Source organism: Coregonus clupeaformis, unplaced genomic scaffold (assembly GCF_020615455.1).
Source record: "Coregonus clupeaformis isolate EN_2021a unplaced genomic scaffold, ASM2061545v1 scaf0240, whole genome shotgun sequence".
Classification (NCBI taxonomy): Eukaryota; Metazoa; Chordata; class Actinopteri; order Salmoniformes; family Salmonidae; genus Coregonus; species Coregonus clupeaformis.
Window position 1 is genome coordinate 210,477 of NW_025533695.1, and position 22,024 is coordinate 232,500.

The window sequence follows — 22,024 nt, forward strand, 5'->3', positions numbered from 1 at the left end:
GTAGAATGTGGAAACGGGTTTCTGATGGAAACGATAATAAGATGTTACCGAAGGCGCTTTCTACACAATTTGATTTGATGCTACCTTGGATTCTATTGGAATTCTATAGCATTCTATTGGAATTATATAGCATTCTATTGGAATTCTATAGCATTCTATTGGAATTTTATAGCATTCTATTGGAATTTTATAGCATTCTATTGGAATTCTATTCGACCCCAAAGGCAGCTTCTGTTTGGCTTTGTTGTTTCCATAGAGACAGAGCCCTCCCACCCCGGACTGGGCTCATCATGGGAGCGTGGTCTTATTAAATGTATTTTTTCTTGTCTCCTGTGATCATTGGTCCTGGTAACTGTCTATGTCAATGTCTGCATCCCCAGTTCTCCACACTTATCCCCCAAGTGTACACTTGTCTTGCACACTTTCTCGCATGGATTTAACAAAAATGGTGGAAACTCCCAGCCTCCGGCCAATGCATACACCAATCCTATGCGGAGTGCGCAAGTGTACACTCCTGGAAAAAGGGTGTAGACTCGGGACACGGCCTAGGAATGAAGCGCTAGTTGATGATCATGTGAAAGAGACTGAAAGATCTACCAACATCACTAACACAGTTTCTGGTGATCTGGTGCCACCTGCTGGCGAACCACAGCTCACTGCCTGTATTCATTAAAGCGTCCGAGTAGGAGTGGTGATCTAGGATCAGTTTGGCCTTTTAGATCATGATGGAATAACATGAAATGGCCAGGGGACACCTGATCCTAGATCACCACTCCTACTGAGAGACGCTTTAATGAATACAGGTGTAGGGACTCTACTAGTACAAGGGTCTGGTAACTCCAGTCCTGGAGAGATGGTCTCTATTCAAAGGGTCTGGTAACTCCAGTCCTGGAGAGATGGTCTCTATTCAAAGGGTCTGGTAACTCCAGTCCTGGAGAGATGGTCTCTATTCAAAGGGTCTGGTAACTCCAGTCCTGGAGAGATGGTCTCTATTCAAAGGGTCTGGTAACTCCAGTCCTGGAGAGATGGTCTCTATTCAAAGGGTCTGGTAACTCCAGTCCTGGAGAGATGGTCTCTATTCAAAGGGTCTGGTAACTCCAGTCCTGGAGAAATGGTCTCTATTCAAAGGGTCTGGTAACTCCAGTCCTGGAGAGATGGTCTCTATTCAAAGGGTCTGGTAACTCCAGTCCTGGAGAGATGGTCTCTATTCAAATGGTCTGGTAACTCCAGTCCTGGAGAGATGGTCTCTATTCAAAGGGTCTGGTAACTCCAGTCCTGGAGAGATGGTCTCTATTCAAAGGGTCTGGTAACTCCAGTCCTGGAGAGATGGTCTCTATTCAAGGGTCTGGTAACTCCAGTCCTGGAGAGATGGTCTCTATTCAAGGGTCTGGTAACTCCAGTCCTGGAGAGATGGTCTCTATTCAAAGGGTCTGGTAACTCCAGTCCTGGAGAGATGGTCTCTATTCAAAGGGTCTGGTAACTCCAGTCCTGGAGGGATGGTCTCTATTCAAAGGGTCTGGTAACTCCAGTCCTGGAGGGATGGTCTCTATTCAAGGGTCTGGTAACTCCAGTCCTGGAGAGATGGTCTCTATTCAAAGGGTCTGGTAACTCCAGTCCTGGAGAGATGGTCTCTATTCAAAGGGTCTGGTAACTCCAGTTCTGGAGAGATGGTCTCTATTCAAAGGGTCTGGTAACTCCAGTCCTGGAGAGATGGTCTCTATTCAAGGGTCTGGTAACTCCAGTTCTGGAGAGATGGTCTCTATTCAAAGGGTCTGGTAACTCCAGTCCTGGAGAGATGGTCTCTATTCAAAGGGTCTGGTAACTCCAGTCCTGGAGAGATGGTCTCTATTCAAAGGGTCTGGTAACTCCAGTCCTGGAGAGATGGTCTCTATTCAAAGGGTCTGGTAACTCCAGTCCTGGAGAGATGGTCTCTATTCAAAGGGTCTGGTAACTCCAGTCCTGGAGAGATGGTGGGTATTTAGGCCATTGTATTTGAAATCAGATGTGTTAGTGCTGGGCTGGGACAAAATCCTGCACAGCCAGAAGCTCTGTAGGAGTGGGCTACTCAGACACAGACGTCAAAACGTTTCATATATCATCAAAGACACAAACTTCACAAGAAGACAAGTTAGGAAACGTTGAGATGTTTTTATTATTACAACAGAGGTAAAACCTTTAAGAATGAAAGTGATGAAACAAGATCTAACAGTGGAAAGGGTCATATCCCTGAAGACAGGTGTGACTGGTAGTCATGACCAACATCACTAACACAGTTGACTCCACTAGGACAGATCTACAAAACATCGCTAACACAGTTGACTCCACTAGGACAGATCTACAAAACATCGCTAACACAGTTGACTCCACTAGGACAGATCTACAAAACATCGCTAACACAGTTGACTCCACTAGGACAGATCTACAAAACATCGCTAACACAGTTGACTCCACTAGGACAGATCTACAAAACATCGCTAACACAGTTGACTCCACTAGGACAGATCTACAAAACATCGCTAACACAGTTGACTCCACTAGGACAGATCTACAAAACATCGCTAACACAGTTGACTCCACTAGGACAGATCTACAAAACATCGCTAACACAGTTGACTCCACTAGGACAGATCTACAAAACATCGCTAACACAGTTGACTCCACTAGGACAGATCTACAAAACATCGCTAACACAGTTGACTCCACTAGGACAGATCTACAAAACATCGCTAACACAGTTGACTCCACTAGGACAGATCTACAAAACATCGCTAACACAGTTGACTCCACTAGGACAGATCTACAAAACATCGCTAACACAGTTGACTCCACTAGGACAGATCTACAAAACATCGCTAACACAGTTGACTCCACTAGGACAGATCTACAAAACATCGCTAACACAGTTGACTCCACTAGGACAGATCTACAAAACATCGCTAACACAGTTGACTCCACTAGGACAGATCTACAAAACATCGCTAACACAGTTGACTCCACTAGGACAGATCTACAAAACATCGCTAACACAGTTGACTCCACTAGGACAGATCTACAAAACATCGCTAACACAGTTGACTCCACTAGGACAGATCTACAAAACATCGCTAACACAGTTGACTCCACTAGGACAGATCTACAAAACATCGCTAACACAGTTGACTCCACTAGGACAGATCTACAAAACATCACTAACACAGTTGACTCCACTAGGACAGATCTACCAAACATCGCTAACACAGTTGACTCCACTAGGACAGATCTACAAAACATCGCTAACACAGTTGACTCCACTAGGACAAATCTACAAAACATCACTAACACAGTTGACTCCACCTAGACAGATCTACAAAACATCACTAACACAGTTGACTCCACTAGGACAGATCTACAAAACATCGCTAACACAGTTGACTCAACTAGGACAAATCTGCAGCTCAATTGGTAGAGCATTGCGCATGCAACCCGAGGGTTGTGGGTTCGTTTCCCAGGGCAGTATGAAAATGTATGCACTCACTAACTGTAAGTCGCTCTGGATAAGAGCGTCTGCTAAATGACTAAAATGTACAAAATCTGTATCACTATGTCTGTATATTCAGGTTCCTAACTAATTAGTGACCTTAAAGCATCAATCAAGACAAGGGTGGAGCGAAAACCCTGCAGACGCTCGGCCCGGTTGTAGTGGATCCTTCATTGGATTGGTAATGCTATTGAAAACACATAAAACACCGTTTCCGGGCTCCCCTTTTAGATGTAGCAGAGAGAACAGCCGACTCTAGCGACCACTAGATCTCAGGGGGTTAAAGACAGTAACCTTTCACCTCTCACCTCGGGGGCCAGAGCGGCCTTCAATCTAGATGGACAGAACCCCAACACGTATCTATCTATGCCAGGACCACAGTCTGTACGTCGCTGTAGGGTCCATAGCGACCATACCGGTCCTTGCCGACCACGATGACGTTGGTGGTACCCGATTGGTACTTGGTTACCGTGACAGCCATGGGCAGGGCCAGGGCCTTGACCACACCCACATTCCTCCAGGAGGGGTAGGAGTCCTGAGAGATGTAGATACTGGGGGGAGGGGGGAGGGGTAGGAGGGAGGGGGAGGGGTAGGAGACATTCTTTTATGTTTCTTTTTTTTTAATGGTAATCATAATCACCAAAAATATGGAGTTGATTTCAGATGATTTGAAAGTTTTGACAATAGCACACTTGCCCCCATTCACTTTCACAGAACGTTAGCTAGGGGAGGCTAAAGTTAGCCGAAGTGTGAGAGCTGGGCGGCTCTGTGTGCATCCGTACCTGTAACTGTCCATGTCTGGCGCTGCGGGGTCTTCCTCAGTGACCCTCCAGTGGATGACCAGACAGGGGGAAGGGTTTCGGATACGGGCCAGGTGCACTAGGGGCTTCTGGGGGATGGAGTGGGAGGCTGCCTCGAGGGGGAGGGAGGGGGGGAGGGGGGTCGGGGGGAGAGGAGGGAGACGGAACAGCAGCTCACTCTGAGTGGGAGGAACACGGAGAGCAACAGGAAGACGAGGGGAGACGGGAGGAGAGGAAGAGGAGGAGTCCTCCGTCTTAACAGAGTTTTCCATCTTCACCGCGCTCTCCGTTTTAACTGGAACTTCAGGAGCTGGAGACATGACTGGTGGTCCGGTCACAGGTACTGCTGAAGCCTCTACCTTCTACGCAGAAGACAAGGGAGAGGTGGCACGGTTTGAAAGTTACAGAGAAAGAAAGACAGAAAATAAAGAAAATTACTTATTACGTCTTCCTATATTGTTGCTGGATCAAGGCCACTAATAACCACTTTCAGAATATTATATTGTTGCTGGATCAAGGCCATTAATAACCACTATCAGAAGACTATATTGTTGCTGGATCAAGGCCACTAATAACCACTATCAGAAGACTATATCGTTGCTGGACCAAGGCCACTAATAACCACTATCAGAAGACATTGGGAGTGACAGATAGAATGCAGAGAGGTAAGAGTGCAGCTGAACCGTACCGGTACTTGAGGAAAGAGAACGGGAGAGAGAGGAGGAGAGGTAGGAGGAGGGCTGCTGAACCGTACCGGTACTTGAGGAAAGAGAACGGGAGAGAGAGGAGGAGAGGTAGGAGGAGGGCTGCTGAACCGTACCGGTACTTGAGGAAAGAGAACGGGAGAGAGAGGAGGAGAGGTAGGAGGAGGGCTGCTGAACCGTACCGGTACTTGAGGAAAGAGAACGGGAGAGAGAGGAGGAGAGGTAGGAGGAGGGCTGCTGAACCGTACCGGTACTTGAGGAAAGAGAACGGGAGAGAGAGGAGGAGAGGTAGGAGGAGGGCTGCTGAACCGTACCGGTACTTGAGGAAAGAGAACGGGAGAGAGAGGAGGAGAGGTAGGAGGAGGGCTGCTGAACTGCACGGTACTTGAGGAAAGAGAACGGGAGAGAGAGGAGGAGAGGTAGGAGGAGGGCTGCTGAACCGTACCGGTACTTGAGGAAAGAGAACGGGAGAGAGAGGAGGAGAGGTAGGAGGAGGGCTGCTGAACCGTGCCGGTACTTGAGGAAAGAGAACGGGAGAGAGAGGAGGAGAGGTAGGAGGAGGGCTGCTGAACCGTACCGGTACTTGAGGAAAGAGAACGGGAGAGAGAGGAGGAGAGGTAGGAGGAGGGCTGCTGAACCGTACCGGTACTTGAGGAAAGAGAACGGGAGAGAGAGGAGGAGAGGTAGGAGGAGGGCTGCTGAACCGTACCGGTACTTGAGGAAAGAGAACGGGAGAGAGAGGAGGAGAGGTAGGAGGAGGGCTGCTGTGTTTCTCTCCATTCCTCTCCATTTCAGTCTTCCTGTCTGGGGCCTTCTTATTGGACATCTACGAGAGACAAACAACCAATCACAGACAAGCTGTTAGTGTCAGCACGTCATCAGTAGTTGGGGTGTTTGTTTGTGTGTGTGTGTGTATAGGTGTGTGTGTGTAGTGTGTGTGTGTGTGTAGTGTGTGTGTGTAGTGTGTGTGTGTGTAGTGTGTGTGTGTGGTGTGTGTGTGTGTATGTGTGTGTGTAGTGTGTGTGGTGTGTGTGTAGTATGTAGTGTGTGTGTAGTGTGTGTGTGTGTGTAGCGTGTAGTGTGTGTGTAGTGTGTGTGTGTGTGTAGTGTGTGTGTGTGTAGCGTGTGTGTGTGTGTGCTGTGTGTGTGTAGTGTGTGTAGGTTACCATTTTCTGCCAGAAGCCATCTACACTCTTCTTCTTCCTGTCCTCCTCATCAGAATCTGACCTGAAGAACATGGATTATAGATATTAGTTCACTACCAGTCAAAAGTTTGGACACACCTACTCATTCAAGGGTTTTTCTTTATTTTTACTATTTTCTATATTGTAGAATAATAGTGAAGACATCAAAACTATGAAATAACACATATGGAATCATGTAGCAACCAAAAAAGTGTTAAACAAATCAAAATACATTTTATTTGAGATTTTTCAAAAAGCCACCCTTTGCCTTGATGACAGCTTTGCACACTCTTGGCGTTCTCTCAACCAGCTTCATGAGGTAGTCACCTGGAATGCATTTCAATTAAAAGGTGTGCCTTCTTAAAAGGTAATTTGTGGAATTTCTTTCCTTCTTAATGCGTTTGAGACAATCAGTTGTGTTGTGACAAGGTACGGTTGGTATACAGAAGATAGTCCTATTTGGTAAAAGACCAAGTCCATATTATGGCAAGAACAGCTCAAATAAGCAAAGAGAAACGACAGTCCATTATTACTTTAAGACATGAAGGTCAGTCAATCCAGAACATTTCAAGAACTTTGAAAGTTTCTTCAAGTGCAGTCGCAAAAACCATTAAGCGCTATGATGAAACTGGCTCTCATGAGGACCGCCACAGGAATGGAAGACCCAGAGTTACCTCTGCTGCAGAGGATAAGTTCATTAGAGTTACCAGACTCAGAAATTGCAGCCCAAATAAGTGCTTCACAGAGTTAAAGTAACAGACACATCTCAACATCAACTGTTCAGAGGAGACTGTGTGAATCAGGCCTTCATGGTCGAATTGCTGCAAAGAACCACTACTAAAGGACACCAATAAGAAGAAGAGACTTGCGTGGGCCAAGAAACACGAGCAATGGACATTAGACCGGTGGAAATGTGTCCTTTGGTCTGGAGTCCAAATTTGAGATTTTTGGTTCCAACTGCCTTGTCTTTGTGAGACGCGGTGAGGGTGAACGGATGATCTCCGCATGTGTATTTCCCACCGTAAAGCATGGAGGAGGAGGTGTTATGGTGTGGGGGTGCTTTGCTGGTGACACTGTCTGTGATTTATTTAGGATTCAAGGCACACTTAACCAGCATGGCTACCACAGCATTCTGCAGTGATACGCCATCCTATCTGGTTTGGCCTTAGTGGGACTATCATTTGTTTATCAACAGGACAATGACCCAACACACCTCCAGGCTGTGTAAGGACTATCCAAACTTTTGATGGGTACTGTATATGTATGTATGTATATATACACTGCTCGTGAGGTCTAGCATTGTCTTGCATTAGGAGGAACCCAGGGCCAACCGCACCAGCATATGGTCTCACAAGGGGTCTGAGGATCTCATCTCGGTACCTAATGGCAGTCAGGCTACCTCTGGCGAGCACATGGAGGGCTGTGCGGCCCCCCAAAGAAATGCCACCCCACACCATGACTGACCCACCGCCAAACCGGTCATGCTGGAGGATGTTGCAGGCAGCAGAACGTTCTCCACGGCGTCTCCAGGCTCTGTCACATCTGTCACATGTGCTCAGTGTGAACCGGCTTTCATCTGTGAAGAGCACAGGGCGCCAGTGGCGAATTTGCCAATCTTGGTGTTCTCTGGCAAATGCCAAACGTCCTGCACGGTGTTGGGCTGTAAGCACAACCCCCACCTGTGGACGTCGGGCCCTCATACCACCCTCATGGAGTCTGTTTCTGACCGTTTGAGCAGACACATGCACATTTGTGGCCTGCTGGAGGTCATTTTGCAGGGCTCTGGCAGTGCTCCTCCTGCTCCTCCTTGCACAAAGGCGGAGGTAGCAGTCCTGCTGCTGGGTTGTTGCCCTCCTACGGCCTCCTCCACGTCTCCTGATGTACTGGCCTGTCTCCTGGTTGCGCCTCCATGCTCTGGACACTACGCTGACAGACACAGCAAACCTTCTTGCCACAGCTCGCATTGATGTGCCATCCTGGATGAGCTGCACTACCTGAGCCACTTGTGTGGGTTGTAGACTCCGTCTCATGCTACCACTAGAGTGAAAGCACCGCCAGCATTCAAAAGTGACCAAAACATCAGCCAGGAAGCATAGGAACTGAGAAGTGGTCACCACCTGCAAAACCAGTCCTTTATTGGGGGTGTCTTGCTAATTGCCTATAATTTCCACCTGTTGTCTATTCCATTTGCACAACAGCATGTGAAATGTATTGTCAATCAGTGTTGCTTCCTAAGTGGACAGTTTGATTTCACAGAAGTGTGATTGACTTGGAGTTACATTGTGTTGTTTAAGTGTTCCCTTTATTTTTTTGAGCAGTGTATATATATATATATGCAGTGTGTATGTATATGTGTGTGTGTGTGTATATATATATATATATATATATATATACATACACATATATATATATATATATACATACACACACACACACACACACACACACACACACACACACACACACACACACACACACACACACATACAGTTGAAAGTTTACATACACTTAGGTTGGAGTCATTAAAAGTCGTTTTTCAACCACTCCACAAATTTCTTGTTATCAAACTATAGTTTTGGCAAGTCGGTTAGGACATCTACTTTGTGCATGACACAAGTAATTTTTCCAACAATTGTTTACAGACAGATTATTTCACTTATAATTCACTGTATCACAATTCCAGTGGGTCAGAAGTTTACATACACTAAGTTGACTGTGCCTTTAAACAGCTTGGAAAATTCCAGAAAATGATGTCATGGCTTTAGAAGCTTCTGTTAGGCTATTTGACATCATTTGAGTCAGTTGGAGGTGTACCTGTGGATTTATTTCAAGGCCTACCTTCAAACTCAGTGCTTCTTTGCTTGACATCATGGGAAAATCAAACGCAATCAGCCAAGACCTCTGAAAAAACATTGTAGACCTCCACAAGTCTGGTTCATCCTTGGGAGCAATTTCCAAACGCCTGAAGGTACCACATTCATCTGTACAAACAATAGTACGCAAGTATAAACACCATGGGACCATGCAGCCGTCATACCGCTCAGGAAGGAGACGCGTTCTGTCTCCTAGAGATGAACGTACTTTGGTGCGCAAAGTGCAAATCAATCCCAGAACAACAGCAAAGGACCTTGTGAAGATGCTGGAGGAAACAGGTACAAAAGTATCTATATCCACAGTAAAACGACTCCTATATCGACATAACCTGAAAGGCCGCTCAGCAAGGAAGAAGCCACTGTGCCAAAACCGCCATAAAAAAGCCAGACTACGGTTTGCCACTGCACATGGGGACAAATATCGTACTTTTTGGAGAAATGTCCTCTGGTCTGATGAAACAGAAATATAACTGTTTGGCCATAATGACCATCGTTATGTTTGGAGGAAAAAGGGGGACGCTTGCGAGCCGAAGAACACCATCCCAACCGTGTAGCACTGGGGTGGCAGCATCATGCTGTGGGGGTGCTTTACTGCAGGAGGGACTGGTGCACTTCACAAAATAGATGGCATCATGAGGAAGGAAAATGATGTGGATATATTGAAGCAACATCTCAAGACATCAGTCAGGAAGTTAAAGCTTGGTCGCAAATGGGTTTTCCAAATGGAGAATGACCCCAAGCATACTTCCAAAGTTGTGGCAAAATGGCTTAAGGACAACAAAGTCAAGGTATTGGAGTGGCCATCACAAAGCCCTGACCTCAATCCAATAGAAAATGTGTGGGCAGAACTGAAAAAGCTAGGTTTAATGTCAGGAATTGTGGAAAACTGAGTTTAAATGTATTTGGCTAAGGTGTATGTAAACTTCTGACTTCAACTGTAAAATAAAGAAAACTGGTACTGTATGCATATATATATATATTACTATACACTGAACAAAAATATAAATGCAACATGTAAAGTGCTGGTCCCATGTTTCATGGATGTACTGCCAAATTCTCTAAAACAACTTTGGAGGCGGCTTATGGTAGAGAAATTAACATTACATTCTCTGGCAACAGCTCTGGTGGACATTCCTGCAGTCAGCATGCCAATTGCGCGCTCCCTCAAAACTTGAGACATCTGTAGCATTGTGTTGTGTGACAAAACTGCACATTTTAGAGTGGCCTTTTATTGTCCCCAGCACAAGGTGCACCTGTGTAATGATCATGCTGTTTAATCAGCTTCTTGATACAATACACCTGACAGGTGGATGGACTATCTTGACAAAGGAGAAATGCTCACTAACAGGGATGTAAACACATTTCTGCACAGAATTTGAGAGAAATAAGCTTTTTGTGCGTATGGAACATTTCTGGGATCTTTTATTTCAGCTCATGAAACATGGGACCAACACTTTACATGTTGCGTTTTTATTTTTGGTTACAAAAATGGTTCACTCCTACAGACAGTGAGTCACGTGGCCGTGGCTTGTTATGTTATGTTAAAGCAGGCAGAAAGGGATCCAGTTACTGTTCGATTGAATGTCAATCTGGCTAGTCTAAAACTGTCAAGAGAGTTTCTGTCTAGAGGGGTGAAGACTTGGCTAGTCTGAAACTGTCAGAGAGTTTCTGTTTAGAGGGGTGAAGACTTGGCTAGTCTGAAACTGTCAGAGAGTTAGTTTCTGTTTAGGAGGGGTGAAGACTTGGCTAGTCTGAAACTGTCAGAGAGTTTCTGTTTAGAGGGGTGAAGACTTGGCTAGTCTGAAACTGTCAGAGAGTTTCTGTTTAGGAGGGGTGAAGACTTGGCTAGTCTGAAACTGTCAGAGAGTTTCTGTTTAGAGGGGTGAAGACTTGGCTAGTCTGAAACTGTCAGAGAGTTTCTGTTTAGAGGGGTGAAGACTTGGCTAGTCTGAAACTGTCAGAGAGTTTCTGTTTAGAGGGGTGAAGACTTGGCTAGTCTGAAACTGTCAGAGAGTTTCTGTTTAGAGGGGGTGAAGACTTGGCTAGTCTGAAACTGTCAGAGAGTTTCTGTTTAGAGGGGTGAAGACTTGGCTAGTCTGAAACTGTCAGAGAGTTTCTGTTTAGAGGGGTGAAGACTTGGCTAGTCTGAAACTGTCAGAGAGTTTCTGTTTAGAGGGGTGAAGACTTGGCTAGTCTGGAAACTGTCAAGAGAGTTTCTGTTTAGAGGGGGTGAAGACTTGGCTAGTCTGAAACTGTCAGAGAGTTTCTGTTTAGAGGGGTGAAGACTTGGCTAGTCTGAAACTGTCAGAGAGTTTCTGTTTAGAGGGGTGAAGACTTGGCTAGTCTGAAACTGTCAGAGTTTCTGTTTAGAGGGGTGAAGACTTGGCTAGTCTGAAACTGTCAGAGAGTTTCTGTTTAGGAGGGGTGAAGACTTGGCTAGTCTGAAACTGTCAGAGTTTCTGTTTAGAGGGGTGAAGACTTGGCTAGTCTGAAACTGTCAGAGAGTTTCTGTTTAGAGGGGGTGAAGACTTGGCTAGTCTGGAAACTGTCAGAGAGTTTCTGTTTAGAGGGGTGAAGACTTGGCTAGTCTGAAACTGTCGAGAGTTTCTGTTTAGAGGGGGTGAAGACTTGACTAGTCTGAAACTGTCAGAGAGTTTCTGTTTAGAGGGGTGAAGACTTGGCTAGTCTGAAACTGTCAGAGAGAGTTTCTGTTTAGAGGGGTGAAGACTTGGCTAGTCTGAAACTGTCAGAGAGTTTCTGTTTAGAGGGGTGAAGACGTGGCTAGTCTGAAACTGTCAGAGAGAGTTTCTGTTTAGAGGGGTGAAGACTTGGCTAGTCTGAAACTGTCAGAGAGTTTCTGTTTAGGAGGGGTGAAGACTTGGCTAGTCTGAAACTGTCAGAGAGTTTCTGTTTAGGAGGGGTGAAGACTTGGCTAGTCTGAAACTGTCAGAGAGTTTCTGTCTAGAGGGGTGAAGACTTGGCTAGTCTGAAACTGTCAGAGAGTTTCTGTTTAGGAGGGGTGAAGACTTGGCTAGTCTGAAACTGTCAGAGAGTTTCTGTTTAGAGGGGGTGAAGACTTGGCTAGTCTGAAACTGTCAGAGAGTTTCTGTTTAGAGGGGGTGAAGACTTGGCTAGTCTGAAACTGTCAGAGTTTCTGTTTAGAGGGGTGAAGACTTGGCTAGTCTGAAACTGTCAGAGTTAGTTTCTGTTTAGAGGGGTGAAGACTTGGCTAGTCTGAAACTGTCAGAGAGTTAGTTTCTGTTTAGAGGGGTGAAGACTTGGCTAGTCTGAAACTGTCAGAGTTAGTTTCTGTTTAGAGGGGTGAAGACTTGGCTAGTCTGAAACTGTCAGAGAGTTAGTTTCTGTTTAGAGGGGTGAAGACTTGGCTAGTCTGAAACTGTCAGAGAGTTTCTGTTTAGAGGGGTGAAGACTTGGCTAGTCTGAAACTGTCAAGAGAGTTTCTGTTTAGGAGGGGTGAAGACTTGGCTAGTCTGAAACTGTCAAGAGAGTTTCTGTTTAGAGGGGTGAAGACTTGGCTAGTCTGAAACTGTCAGAGAGTTAGTTTCTGTTTAGAGGGGTGAAGACTTGGCTAGTCTGAAACTGTCAGAGAGTTAGTTTCTGTTTAGAGGGGTGAAGACTTGGCTAGTCTGAAACTGTCAGAGAGTTTCTGTTTAGAGGGGTGAAGACTTGGCTAGTCTGAAACTGTCAGAGAGTTTCTATTTAGAGGGGTGAAGACTTGGCTAGTCTGAAACTGTCAGAGAGAGTTTCTGTTTAGAGGGGTGAAGACTTGGCTAGTCTGAAACTGTCAGAGTTTCTGTTTAGAGGGGTGAAGACTTGGCTAGTCTGAAACTGTCAGAGAGTTTCTGTTTAGAGGGGTGAAGACGTGGCTAGTCTGAAATAGTCAGAGAGTTTCTGTTTAGAGGGGTGAAGACTTGGCTAGTCTGAAACTGTCAAGAGAGTTTCTGTTTAGGAGGGGTGAAGACTTGGCTAGTCTGAAACTGTCAGAGAGTTTCTGTTTAGGAGGGGTGAAGACTTGGCTAATCTGAAACTGTCAGAGTTAGTTTCTGTTTAGAGGGGTGAAGACTTGGCTAGTCTGAAACTGTCAGAGAGAGTTTCTGTTTAGAGGGGTGAAGACTTGGCTAGTCTGAAACTGTCAGAGAGTTTCTGTTTAGGAGGGGTGAAGACTTGGCTAGTCTGAAACTGTCAGAGTTTCTGTTTAGAGGGGTGAAGACTTGGCTAGTCTGAAACTGTCAGAGAGAGTTTCTGTTTAGAGGGGTGAAGACTTGGCTAGTCTGAAACTGTCAGAGAGAGTTTCTGTTTAGAGGGGTGAAGACTTGGCTAGTCTGAAACTGTCAGAGAGTTTCTGTTTAGGAGGGGTGAAGACTTGGCTAGTCTGAAACTGTCAGAGAGAGTTTCTGTTTAGAGGGGTGAAGACTTGGCTAGTCTGAAACTGTCAGAGAGTTTCTGTTTAGGAGGGGTGAAGACTTGGCTAGTCTGAAACTGTCAGAGAGTTTCTGTTTAGAGGGGTGAAGACTTGGCTAGTCTGAAACTGTCAGAGTTTCTGTTTAGAGGGGTGAAGACTTGGCTAGTCTGAAACTGTCAAGAGAGTTTCTGTTTAGAGGGGTGAAGACTTGGCTAGTCTGAAACTGTCAGAGTTTCTGTTTAGAGGGGTGAAGACTTGGCTAGTCTGAAACTGTCAGAGAGTTTCTGTTTAGAGGGGTGAAGACTTGGCTAGTCTGAAACTGTCAGAGAGTTTCTGTTTAGGAGGGGTGAAGACTTGGCTAGTCTGAAACTGTCAGAGAGTTTCTGTTTAGAGGGGTGAAGACTTGGCTAGTCTGAAACTGTCAGAGTTAGTTTCTGTTTAGAGGGGTGAAGACTTGGCTAGTCTGAAACTGTCAGAGAGTTAGTTTCTGTTTAGAGGGGTGAAGACTTGGCTAGTCTGAAACTGTCAGAGTTAGTTTCTGTTTAGAGGGGTGAAGACTTGGCTAGTCTGAAACTGTCAGAGAGTTAGTTTCTGTTTAGAGGGGTGAAGACTTGGCTAGTCTGAAACTGTCAGAGAGTTTCTGTCTAGAGGGGTGAAGACTTGGCTAGTCTGAAACTGTCAGAGAGTTTCTGTTTAGAGGGGTGAAGACTTGGCTAGTCTGAAACTGTCAGAGAATTTCTGTTTAGGAGGGGTGAAGACTTGGCTAGTCTGAAACTGTCAGAGAGTTTCTGTTTAGAGGGGTGAAGACTTGGCTAGTCTGAAACTGTCAGAGAGTTTCTGTTTAGAGGGGTGAAGACTTGGCTAGTCTGAAACTGTCAGAGTTTCTGTTTAGAGGGGTGAAGACTTGGCTAGTCTGAAACTGTCAGAGTTAGTTTCTGTTTAGAGGGGTGAAGACTTGGCTAGTCTGAAACTGTCAGAGAGTTAGTTTCTGTTTAGAGGGGTGAAGACTTGGCTAGTCTGAAACTGTCAGAGTTAGTTTCTGTTTAGAGGGGTGAAGACTTGGCTAGTCTGAAACTGTCAGAGAGTTAGTTTCTGTTTAGAGGGGTGAAGACTTGGCTAGTCTGAAACTGTCAGAGTTTCTGTTTAGAGGGGTGAAGACTTGGCTAGTCTGAAACTGTCAGAGAGTTTCTGTTTAGGAGGGGTGAAGACTTGGCTAGTCTGAAACTGTCAGAGAGTTTCTGTTTAGAGGGGTGAAGACTTGGCTAGTCTGAAACTGTCAGAGAGTTTCTGTTTAGAGGGGTGAAGACTTGGCTAGTCTGAAACTGTCAAGAGAGTTTCTGTTTAGAGGGGTGAAGACTTGGCTAGTCTGAAACTGTCAGAGTTTCTGTTTAGAGGGGTGAAGACTTGGCTAGTCTGGAAACTGTCAGAGAGTTTCTGTTTAGAGGGGTGAAGACTTGGCTAGTCTGAAACTGTCAGAGAGTTTCTGTTTAGGAGGGGTGAAGACTTGGCTAGTCTGGAAACTGTCAGAGAGTTTCTGTTTAGAGGGGTGAAGACTTGGCTAGTCTGAAACTGTCAGAGTTAGTTTCTGTTTAGAGGGGTGAAGACTTGGCTAGTCTGAAACTGTCAGAGAGTTAGTTTCTGTTTAGAGGGGTGAAGACTTGGCTAGTCTGAAACTGTCAGAGTTAGTTTCTGTTTAGAGGGGTGAAGACTTGGCTAGTCTGAAACTGTCAGAGAGTTAGTTTCTGTTTAGAGGGGTGAAGACTTGGCTAGTCTGAAACTGTCAGAGAGTTTCTGTTTAGGAGGGGTGAAGACTTGGCTAGTCTGAAACTGTCAGAGAGTTTCTGTTTAGGAGGGGTGAAGACTTGGCTAGTCTGAAACTGTCAGAGTTAGTTTCTGTTTAGAGGGGTGAAGACTTGGCTAGTCTGAAACTGTCAGAGTTTCTGTTTAGAGGGGTGAAGACTTGGCTAGTCTGAAACTGTCAAGAGAGTTTCTGTTTAGAGGGGTGAAGACTTGGCTAGTCTGAAACTGTCAGAGAGAGTTTCTGTTTAGAGGGGTGAAGACTTGGCTAGTCTGAAACTGTCAGAGAGTTTCTGTTTAGGAGGGGTGAAGACTTGGCTAGTCTGAAACTGTCAGAGAGTTTCTGTTTAGGAGGGGTGAAGACTTGGCTAGTCTGAAACTGTCAGAGAGTTTCTGTTTAGAGGGGTGAAGACTTGGCTAGTCTGAAACTGTCAGAGAGTTTCTGTTTAGAGGGGTGAAGACTTGACTAGTCTGAAACTGTCAGAGAGTTTCTGTTTAGAGGGGTGAAGACTTGGCTAGTCTGAAACTGTCAGAGAGTTTCTGTTTAGAGGGGTGAAGACTTGGCTAGTCTGAAACTGTCAGAGAGAGTTTCTGTTTAGAGGGGTGAAGACTTGGCTAGTCTGAAACTGTCAGAGAGTTTCTGTTTAGAGGGGTGAAGACTTGGCTAGTCTGAAACTGTCAGAGAGTTTCTGTTTAGAGGGGTGAAGACTTGGCTAGTCTGAAACTGTCAGAGAGAGTTTCTGTTTAGAGGGGTGAAGACTTGGCTAGTCTGAAACTGTCAGAGAGTTTCTGTCTAGAGGGGTGAAGACTTGGCTAGTCTGAAACTGTCAGAGAGTTTCTGTCTAGAGGGGTGAAGACTTGGCTAGTCTGAAACTGTCAGAGAGAGTTTCTGTTTAGGAGGGGTGAAGACTTGGCTAGTCTGAAACTGTCAGAGAGTTTCTGTTTAGGAGGGGTGAAGACTTGGCTAGTCTGAAACTGTCAGAGAGTTTCTGTTTAGGAGGGGTGAAGACTTGGCTAGTCTGAAACTGTCAGAGAGTTTCTGTTTAGAGGGGTGAAGACTTGGCTAGTCTGAAACTGTCAGAGTTTCTGTTTAGGAGGGGTGAAGACTTGGCTAGTCTGAAACTGTCAGAGAGTTTCTGTTTAGGAGGGGTGAAGACTTGGCTAGTCTGAAACTGTCAGAGTTTCTGTTTAGAGGGGTGAAGACTTGGCTAGTCTGAAACTGTCAAGAGAGTTTCTGTTTAGGAGGGGTGAAGACTTGGCTAGTCTGAAACTGTCAGAGAGTTTCTGTTTAGAGGGGTGAAGACTTGGCTAGTCTGAAACTGTCAGAGAGTTTCTGTCTAGAGGGGTGAAGACTTGGCTAGTCTGAAACTGTCAGAGAGTTTCTGTTTAGGAGGGGTGAAGACTTGGCTAGTCTGAAACTGTCAGAGAGTTTCTGTTTAGAGGGGGTGAAGACTTGGCTAGTCTGGAAACTGTCAGAGAGTTTCTGTTTAGAGGGGTGAAGACTTGGCTAGTCTGAAACTGTCAGAGAGAGTTTCTGTTTAGGAGGGGTGAAGACTTGGCTAGTCTGAAACTGTCAGAGAGTTTCTGTTTAGAGGGGTGAAGACTTGGCTAGTCTGAAACTGTCAGAGAGAGTTTCTGTTTAGAGGGGTGAAGACTTGGCTAGTCTGAAACTGTCAGAGAGTTTCTGTTTAGGAGGGGTGAAGACTTGGCTAGTCTGAAACTGTCAGAGAGTTTCTGTTTAGGAGGGGTGAAGACTTGGCTAGTCTGAAACTGTCAGAGAGTTTCTGTTTAGAGGGGTGAAGACTTGGCTAGTCTGAAACTGTCAGAGAGTTTCTGTTTAGAGGGGTGAAGACTTGGCTAGTCTGAAACTGTCAGAGAGAGTTTCTGTTTAGGAGGGGTGAAGACTTGGCTAGTCTGAAACTGTCAGAGAGTTTCTGTTTAGAGGGGTGAAGACTTGGCTAGTCTGAAACTGTCAGAGAGAGTTTCTGTTTAGAGGGGTGAAGACTTGGCTAGTCTGAAACTGTCAGAGAGTTTCTGTTTAGGAGGGGTGAAGACTTGGCTAGTCTGAAACTGTCAGAGAGTTTCTGTTTAGAGGGGTGAAGACTTGGCTAGTCTGAAACTGTCAGAGAGTTTCTGTTTAGAGGGGTGAAGACTTGGCTAGTCTGAAACTGTCAGAGAGAGTTTCTGTTTAGAGGGGTGAAGACTTGGCTAGTCTGAAACTGTCAGAGAGTTTCTGTCTAGAGGGGTGAAGACTTGGCTAGTCTGAAACTGTCAGAGAGTTTCTGTCTAGAGGGGTGAAGACTTGGCTAGTCTGAAACTGTCAGAGAGAGTTTCTGTTTAGGAGGGGTGAAGACTTGGCTAGTCTGAAACTGTCAGAGAGTTTCTGTTTAGGAGGGGTGAAGACTTGGCTAGTCTGAAACTGTCAGAGAGTTTCTGTTTAGGAGGGGTGAAGACTTGGCTAGTCTGAAACTGTCAGAGAGTTTCTGTTTAGAGGGGTGAAGACTTGGCTAGTCTGAAACTGTCGAGAGTTTCTGTTTAGGAGGGGTGAAGACTTGGCTAGTCTGAAACTGTCAGAGAGTTTCTGTTTAGGAGGGGTGAAGACTTGGCTAGTCTGAAACTGTCAGAGTTTCTGTTTAGAGGGGTGAAGACTTGGCTAGTCTGAAACTGTCAAGAGAGTTTCTGTTTAGGAGGGGTGAAGACTTGGCTAGTCTGAAACTGTCAGAGAGTTTCTGTTTAGAGGGGTGAAGACTTGGCTAGTCTGAAACTGTCAGAGAGTTTCTGTCTAGAGGGGTGAAGACTTGGCTAGTCTGAAACTGTCAGAGAGTTTCTGTTTAGGAGGGGTGAAGACTTGGCTAGTCTGAAACTGTCAGAGAGTTTCTGTTTAGAGGGGTGAAGACTTGGCTAGTCTGAAACTGTCAGAGAGTTTCTGTTTAGAGGGGTGAAGACTTGGCTAGTCTGAAACTGTCAGAGAGAGTTTCTGTTTAGGAGGGGTGAAGACTTGGCTAGTCTGAAACTGTCAGAGAGAGTTTCTGTTTAGGAGGGGTGAAGACTTGGCTAGTCTGAAACTGTCAGAGAGTTTCTGTTTAGAGGGGTGAAGACTTGGCTAGTCTGAAACTGTCAGAGAGTTTCTGTTTAGGAGGGGTGAAGACTTGGCTAGTCTGAAACTGTCAGAGAGTTTCTGTTTAGGAGGGGTGAAGACTTGGCTAGTCTGAAACTGTCAGAGAGTTTCTGTTTAGAGGGGTGAAGACTTGGCTAGTCTGAAACTGTCAGAGAGTTTCTGTTTAGAGGGGTGAAGACTTGGCTAGTCTGAAACTGTCAGAGAGTTTCTGTTTAGGAGGGGTGAAGACTTGGCTAGTCTGAAACTGTCAGAGAGTTTCTGTTTAGAGGGGTGAAGACTTGGCTAGTCTGAAACTGTCAGAGAGTTTCTGTTTAGAGGGGTGAAGACTTGGCTAGTCTGAAACTGTCAGAGAGTTTCTGTTTAGAGGGGTGAAGACTTGGCTAGTCTGAAACTGTCAGAGAGTTTCTGTTTAGGGGGTGAAGACTTGGCTAGTCTGAAACTGTCAGAGAGTTTCTGTTTAGAGGGGTGAAGACTTGGCTAGTCTGAAACTGTCAGAGAGTTTCTGTTTAGAGGGGTGAAGACTTGGCTAGTCTGAAACTGTCAGAGAGAGTTTCTGTTTAGGAGGGGTGAAGACTTGGCTAGTCTGAAACTGTCAGAGAGAGTTTCTGTTTAGGAGGGGTGAAGACTTGGCTAGTCTGAAACTGTCAGAGAGAGTTTCTGTTTAGAGGGGTGAAGACTTGGCTAGTCTGAAACTGTCAGAGAGTTTCTGTTTAGAGGGGTGAAGACTTGGCTAGTCTGAAACTGTCAGAGAGTTTCTGTTTAGGAGGGGTGAAGACTTGGCTAGTCTGAAACTGTCAGAGAGTTTCTGTCTAGAGGGGTGAAGACTTGGCTAGTCTGAAACTGTCAGAGAGTTTCTGTTTAGAGGGGTGAAGACTTGGCTAGTCTGAAACTGTCAGAGAGTTTCTGTTTAGAGGGGTGAAGACTTGGCTAGTCTGAAACTGTCAGAGAGTTTCTGTTTAGAGGGGTGAAGACTTGGCTAGTCTGAAACTGTCAGAGAGTTTCTGTTTAGAGGGGTGAAGACTTGGCTAGTCTGAAACTGTCAGAGAGTTTCTGTTTAGAGGGGTGAAGACTTGACTAGTCTGAAACTGTCAGAGAGTTTCTGTTTAGAGGGGGGGTGAAGACTTGGCTAGTCTGAAACTGTCAGAGAGTTTCTGTTTAGAGGGGTGAAGACTTGGCTAGTCTGAAACTGTCAGAGAGTTTCTGTTTAGAGGGGTGAAGACTTGGCTAGTCTGAAACTGTCAGAGAGTTTCTGTTTAGAGGGGTGAAGACTTGGCTAGTCTGAAACTGTCAGAGAGAGTTTCTGTTTAGAGGGGTGAAGACTTGGCTAGTCTGAAACTGTCAGAGAGAGTTTCTGTTTAGGAGGGGTGAAGACTTGGCTAGTCTGAAACTGTCAGAGAGTTTCTGTTTAGAGGGGTGAAGACTTGGCTAGTCTGAAACTGTCAGAGAGTTTCTGTTTAGAGGGGTGAAGACTTGGCTAGTCTGAAACTGTCAGAGAGAGTTTCTGTTTAGAGGGGTGAAGACTTGGCTAGTCTGAAACTGTCAGAGAGTTTCTGTTTAGAGGGGTGAAGACGTGGCTAGTCTGAAACTGTCAGAGAGTTTCTGTTTAGAGGGGTGAAGACTTGGCTAGTCTGAAACTGTCAAGAGAGTTTCTGTTTAGAGGGGTGAAGACTTGGCTAGTCTGAAACTGTCAGAGAGTTTCTGTTTAGAGGGGTGAAGACTTGGCTAGTCTGAAACTGTCAGAGAGTTTGTTTAGGAGGGGTGAAGACTTGGCTAGTCTGAAACTGTCAGAGAGTTTCTGTTTAGAGGGGTGAAGACTTGGCTAGTCTGAAACTGTCAGAGAGAGTTTCTGTTTAGAGGGGTGAAGACTTGGCTAGTCTGAAACTGTCAGAGAGTTTCTGTTTAGAGGGGTGAAGACTTGGCTAGTCTGAAACTGTCAGAGTTTCTGTTTAGGAGGGGTGAAGACTTGGCTAGTCTGAAACTGTCAGAGTTTCTGTTTAGGAGGGGTGAAGACTTGGCTAGTCTGAAACTGTCAGAGAGTTTCTGTTTAGAGGGGTGAAGACTTGGCTAGTCTGAAACTGTCAGAGAGAGTTTCTGTTTAGGAGGGGTGAAGACTTGGCTAGTCTGAAACTGTCAGAGAGTTTCTGTTTAGGAGGGGTGAAGACTTGGCTAGTCTGAAACTGTCAGAGAGTTTCTGTTTAGGAGGGGTGAAGACTTGGCTAGTCTGAAACTGTCAGAGAGTTTCTGTTTAGAGGGGTGAAGACTTGGCTAGTCTGAAACTGTCAGAGTTTCTGTTTAGGAGGGGTGAAGACTTGGCTAGTCTGAAACTGTCAGAGAGTTTCTGTTTAGGAGGGGTGAAGACTTGGCTAGTCTGAAACTGTCAGAGTTTCTGTTTAGAGGGGTGAAGACTTGGCTAGTCTGAAACTGTCAAGAGAGTTTCTGTTTAGGAGGGGTGAAGACTTGGCTAGTCTGAAACTGTCAGAGAGTTTCTGTTTAGAGGGGTGAAGACTTGGCTAGTCTGAAACTGTCAGAGAGTTTCTGTCTAGAGGGGTGAAGACTTGGCTAGTCTGAAACTGTCAGAGAGTTTCTGTTTAGGAGGGGTGAAGACTTGGCTAGTCTGAAACTGTCAGAGAGTTTCTGTTTAGGGGGGGTGAAGACTTGGCTAGTCTGAAACTGTCAGAGAGTTTCTGTTTAGAGGGGTGAAGACTTGGCTAGTCTGAAACTGTCAGAGAGAGTTTCTGTTTAGGAGGGGTGAAGACTTGGCTAGTCTGAAACTGTCAGAGAGTTTCTGTCTAGAGGGGTGAAGACTTGGCTAGTCTGAAACTGTCAGAGAGTTTCTGTCTAGAGGGGTGAAGACTTGGCTAGTCTGAAACTGTCAGAGAGTTTCTGTTTAGAGGGGTGAAGACTTGGCTAGTCTGAAACTGTCAGAGAGTTTCTGTTTAGAGGGGTGAAGACTTGGCTAGTCTGAAACTGTCAGAGAGTTTCTGTTTAGGAGGGGTGAAGACTTGGCTAGTCTGAAACTGTCAGAGAGAGTTTCTGTTTAGGAGGGGTGAAGACTTGGCTAGTCTGAAACTGTCAGAGAGAGTTTCTGTTTAGAGGGGTGAAGACTTGGCTAGTCTGAAACTGTCAGAGAGTTTCTGTCTAGAGGGGTGAAGACTTGGCTAGTCTGAAACTGTCAGAGAGTTTCTGTTTAGGAGGGGTGAAGACTTGGCTAGTCTGAAACTGTCAGAGAGTTTCTGTTTAGGAGGGGTGAAGACTTGGCTAGTCTGAAACTGTCAGAGAGAGTTTCTGTTTAGGAGGGGTGAAGACTTGGCTAGTCTGAAACTGTCAGAGTTTCTGTTTAGAGGGGTGAAGACTTGGCTAGTCTGAAACTGTCAGAGAGTTTCTGTCTAGAGGGGTGAAGACTTGGCTAGTCTGAAACTGTCAGAGAGTTTCTGTTTAGAGGGGTGAAGACTTGGCTAGTCTGAAACTGTCAGAGAGTTTCTGTTTAGAGGGGTGAAGACTTGGCTAGTCTGAAACTGTCAGAGAGTTTCTGTTTAGAGGGGTGAAGACTTGGCTAGTCTGAAACTGTCAGAGAGTTTCTGTTTAGAGGGGTGAAGACTTGGCTAGTC

General features: G+C 45.6%; 1 protein-coding gene across 1 annotated transcript in view; it reads right to left on the reverse strand.

The window, feature by feature from the left end:
* Positions 1 to 2,128: 2,128 nt before the first annotated feature.
* The window catches only part of atf7ip2 (activating transcription factor 7 interacting protein 2), a 46,398-nt gene continuing 26,502 nt past the window's right edge, over positions 2,129 to 22,024 (reverse strand). Inside the window, exons 6-9 of the mRNA XM_045214349.1 lie at positions 6,188 to 6,248; positions 5,731 to 5,847; positions 4,300 to 4,679; positions 2,129 to 4,068 (exon numbers count right to left, since the gene is read on the reverse strand). Of these exons, the coding sequence (XP_045070284.1) occupies positions 3,882 to 4,068; positions 4,300 to 4,679; positions 5,731 to 5,847; positions 6,188 to 6,248 (745 nt within the window). The 3' untranslated portion in view covers positions 2,129 to 3,881. The remainder of the gene's footprint in view (positions 4,069 to 4,299; positions 4,680 to 5,730; positions 5,848 to 6,187; positions 6,249 to 22,024) is intronic.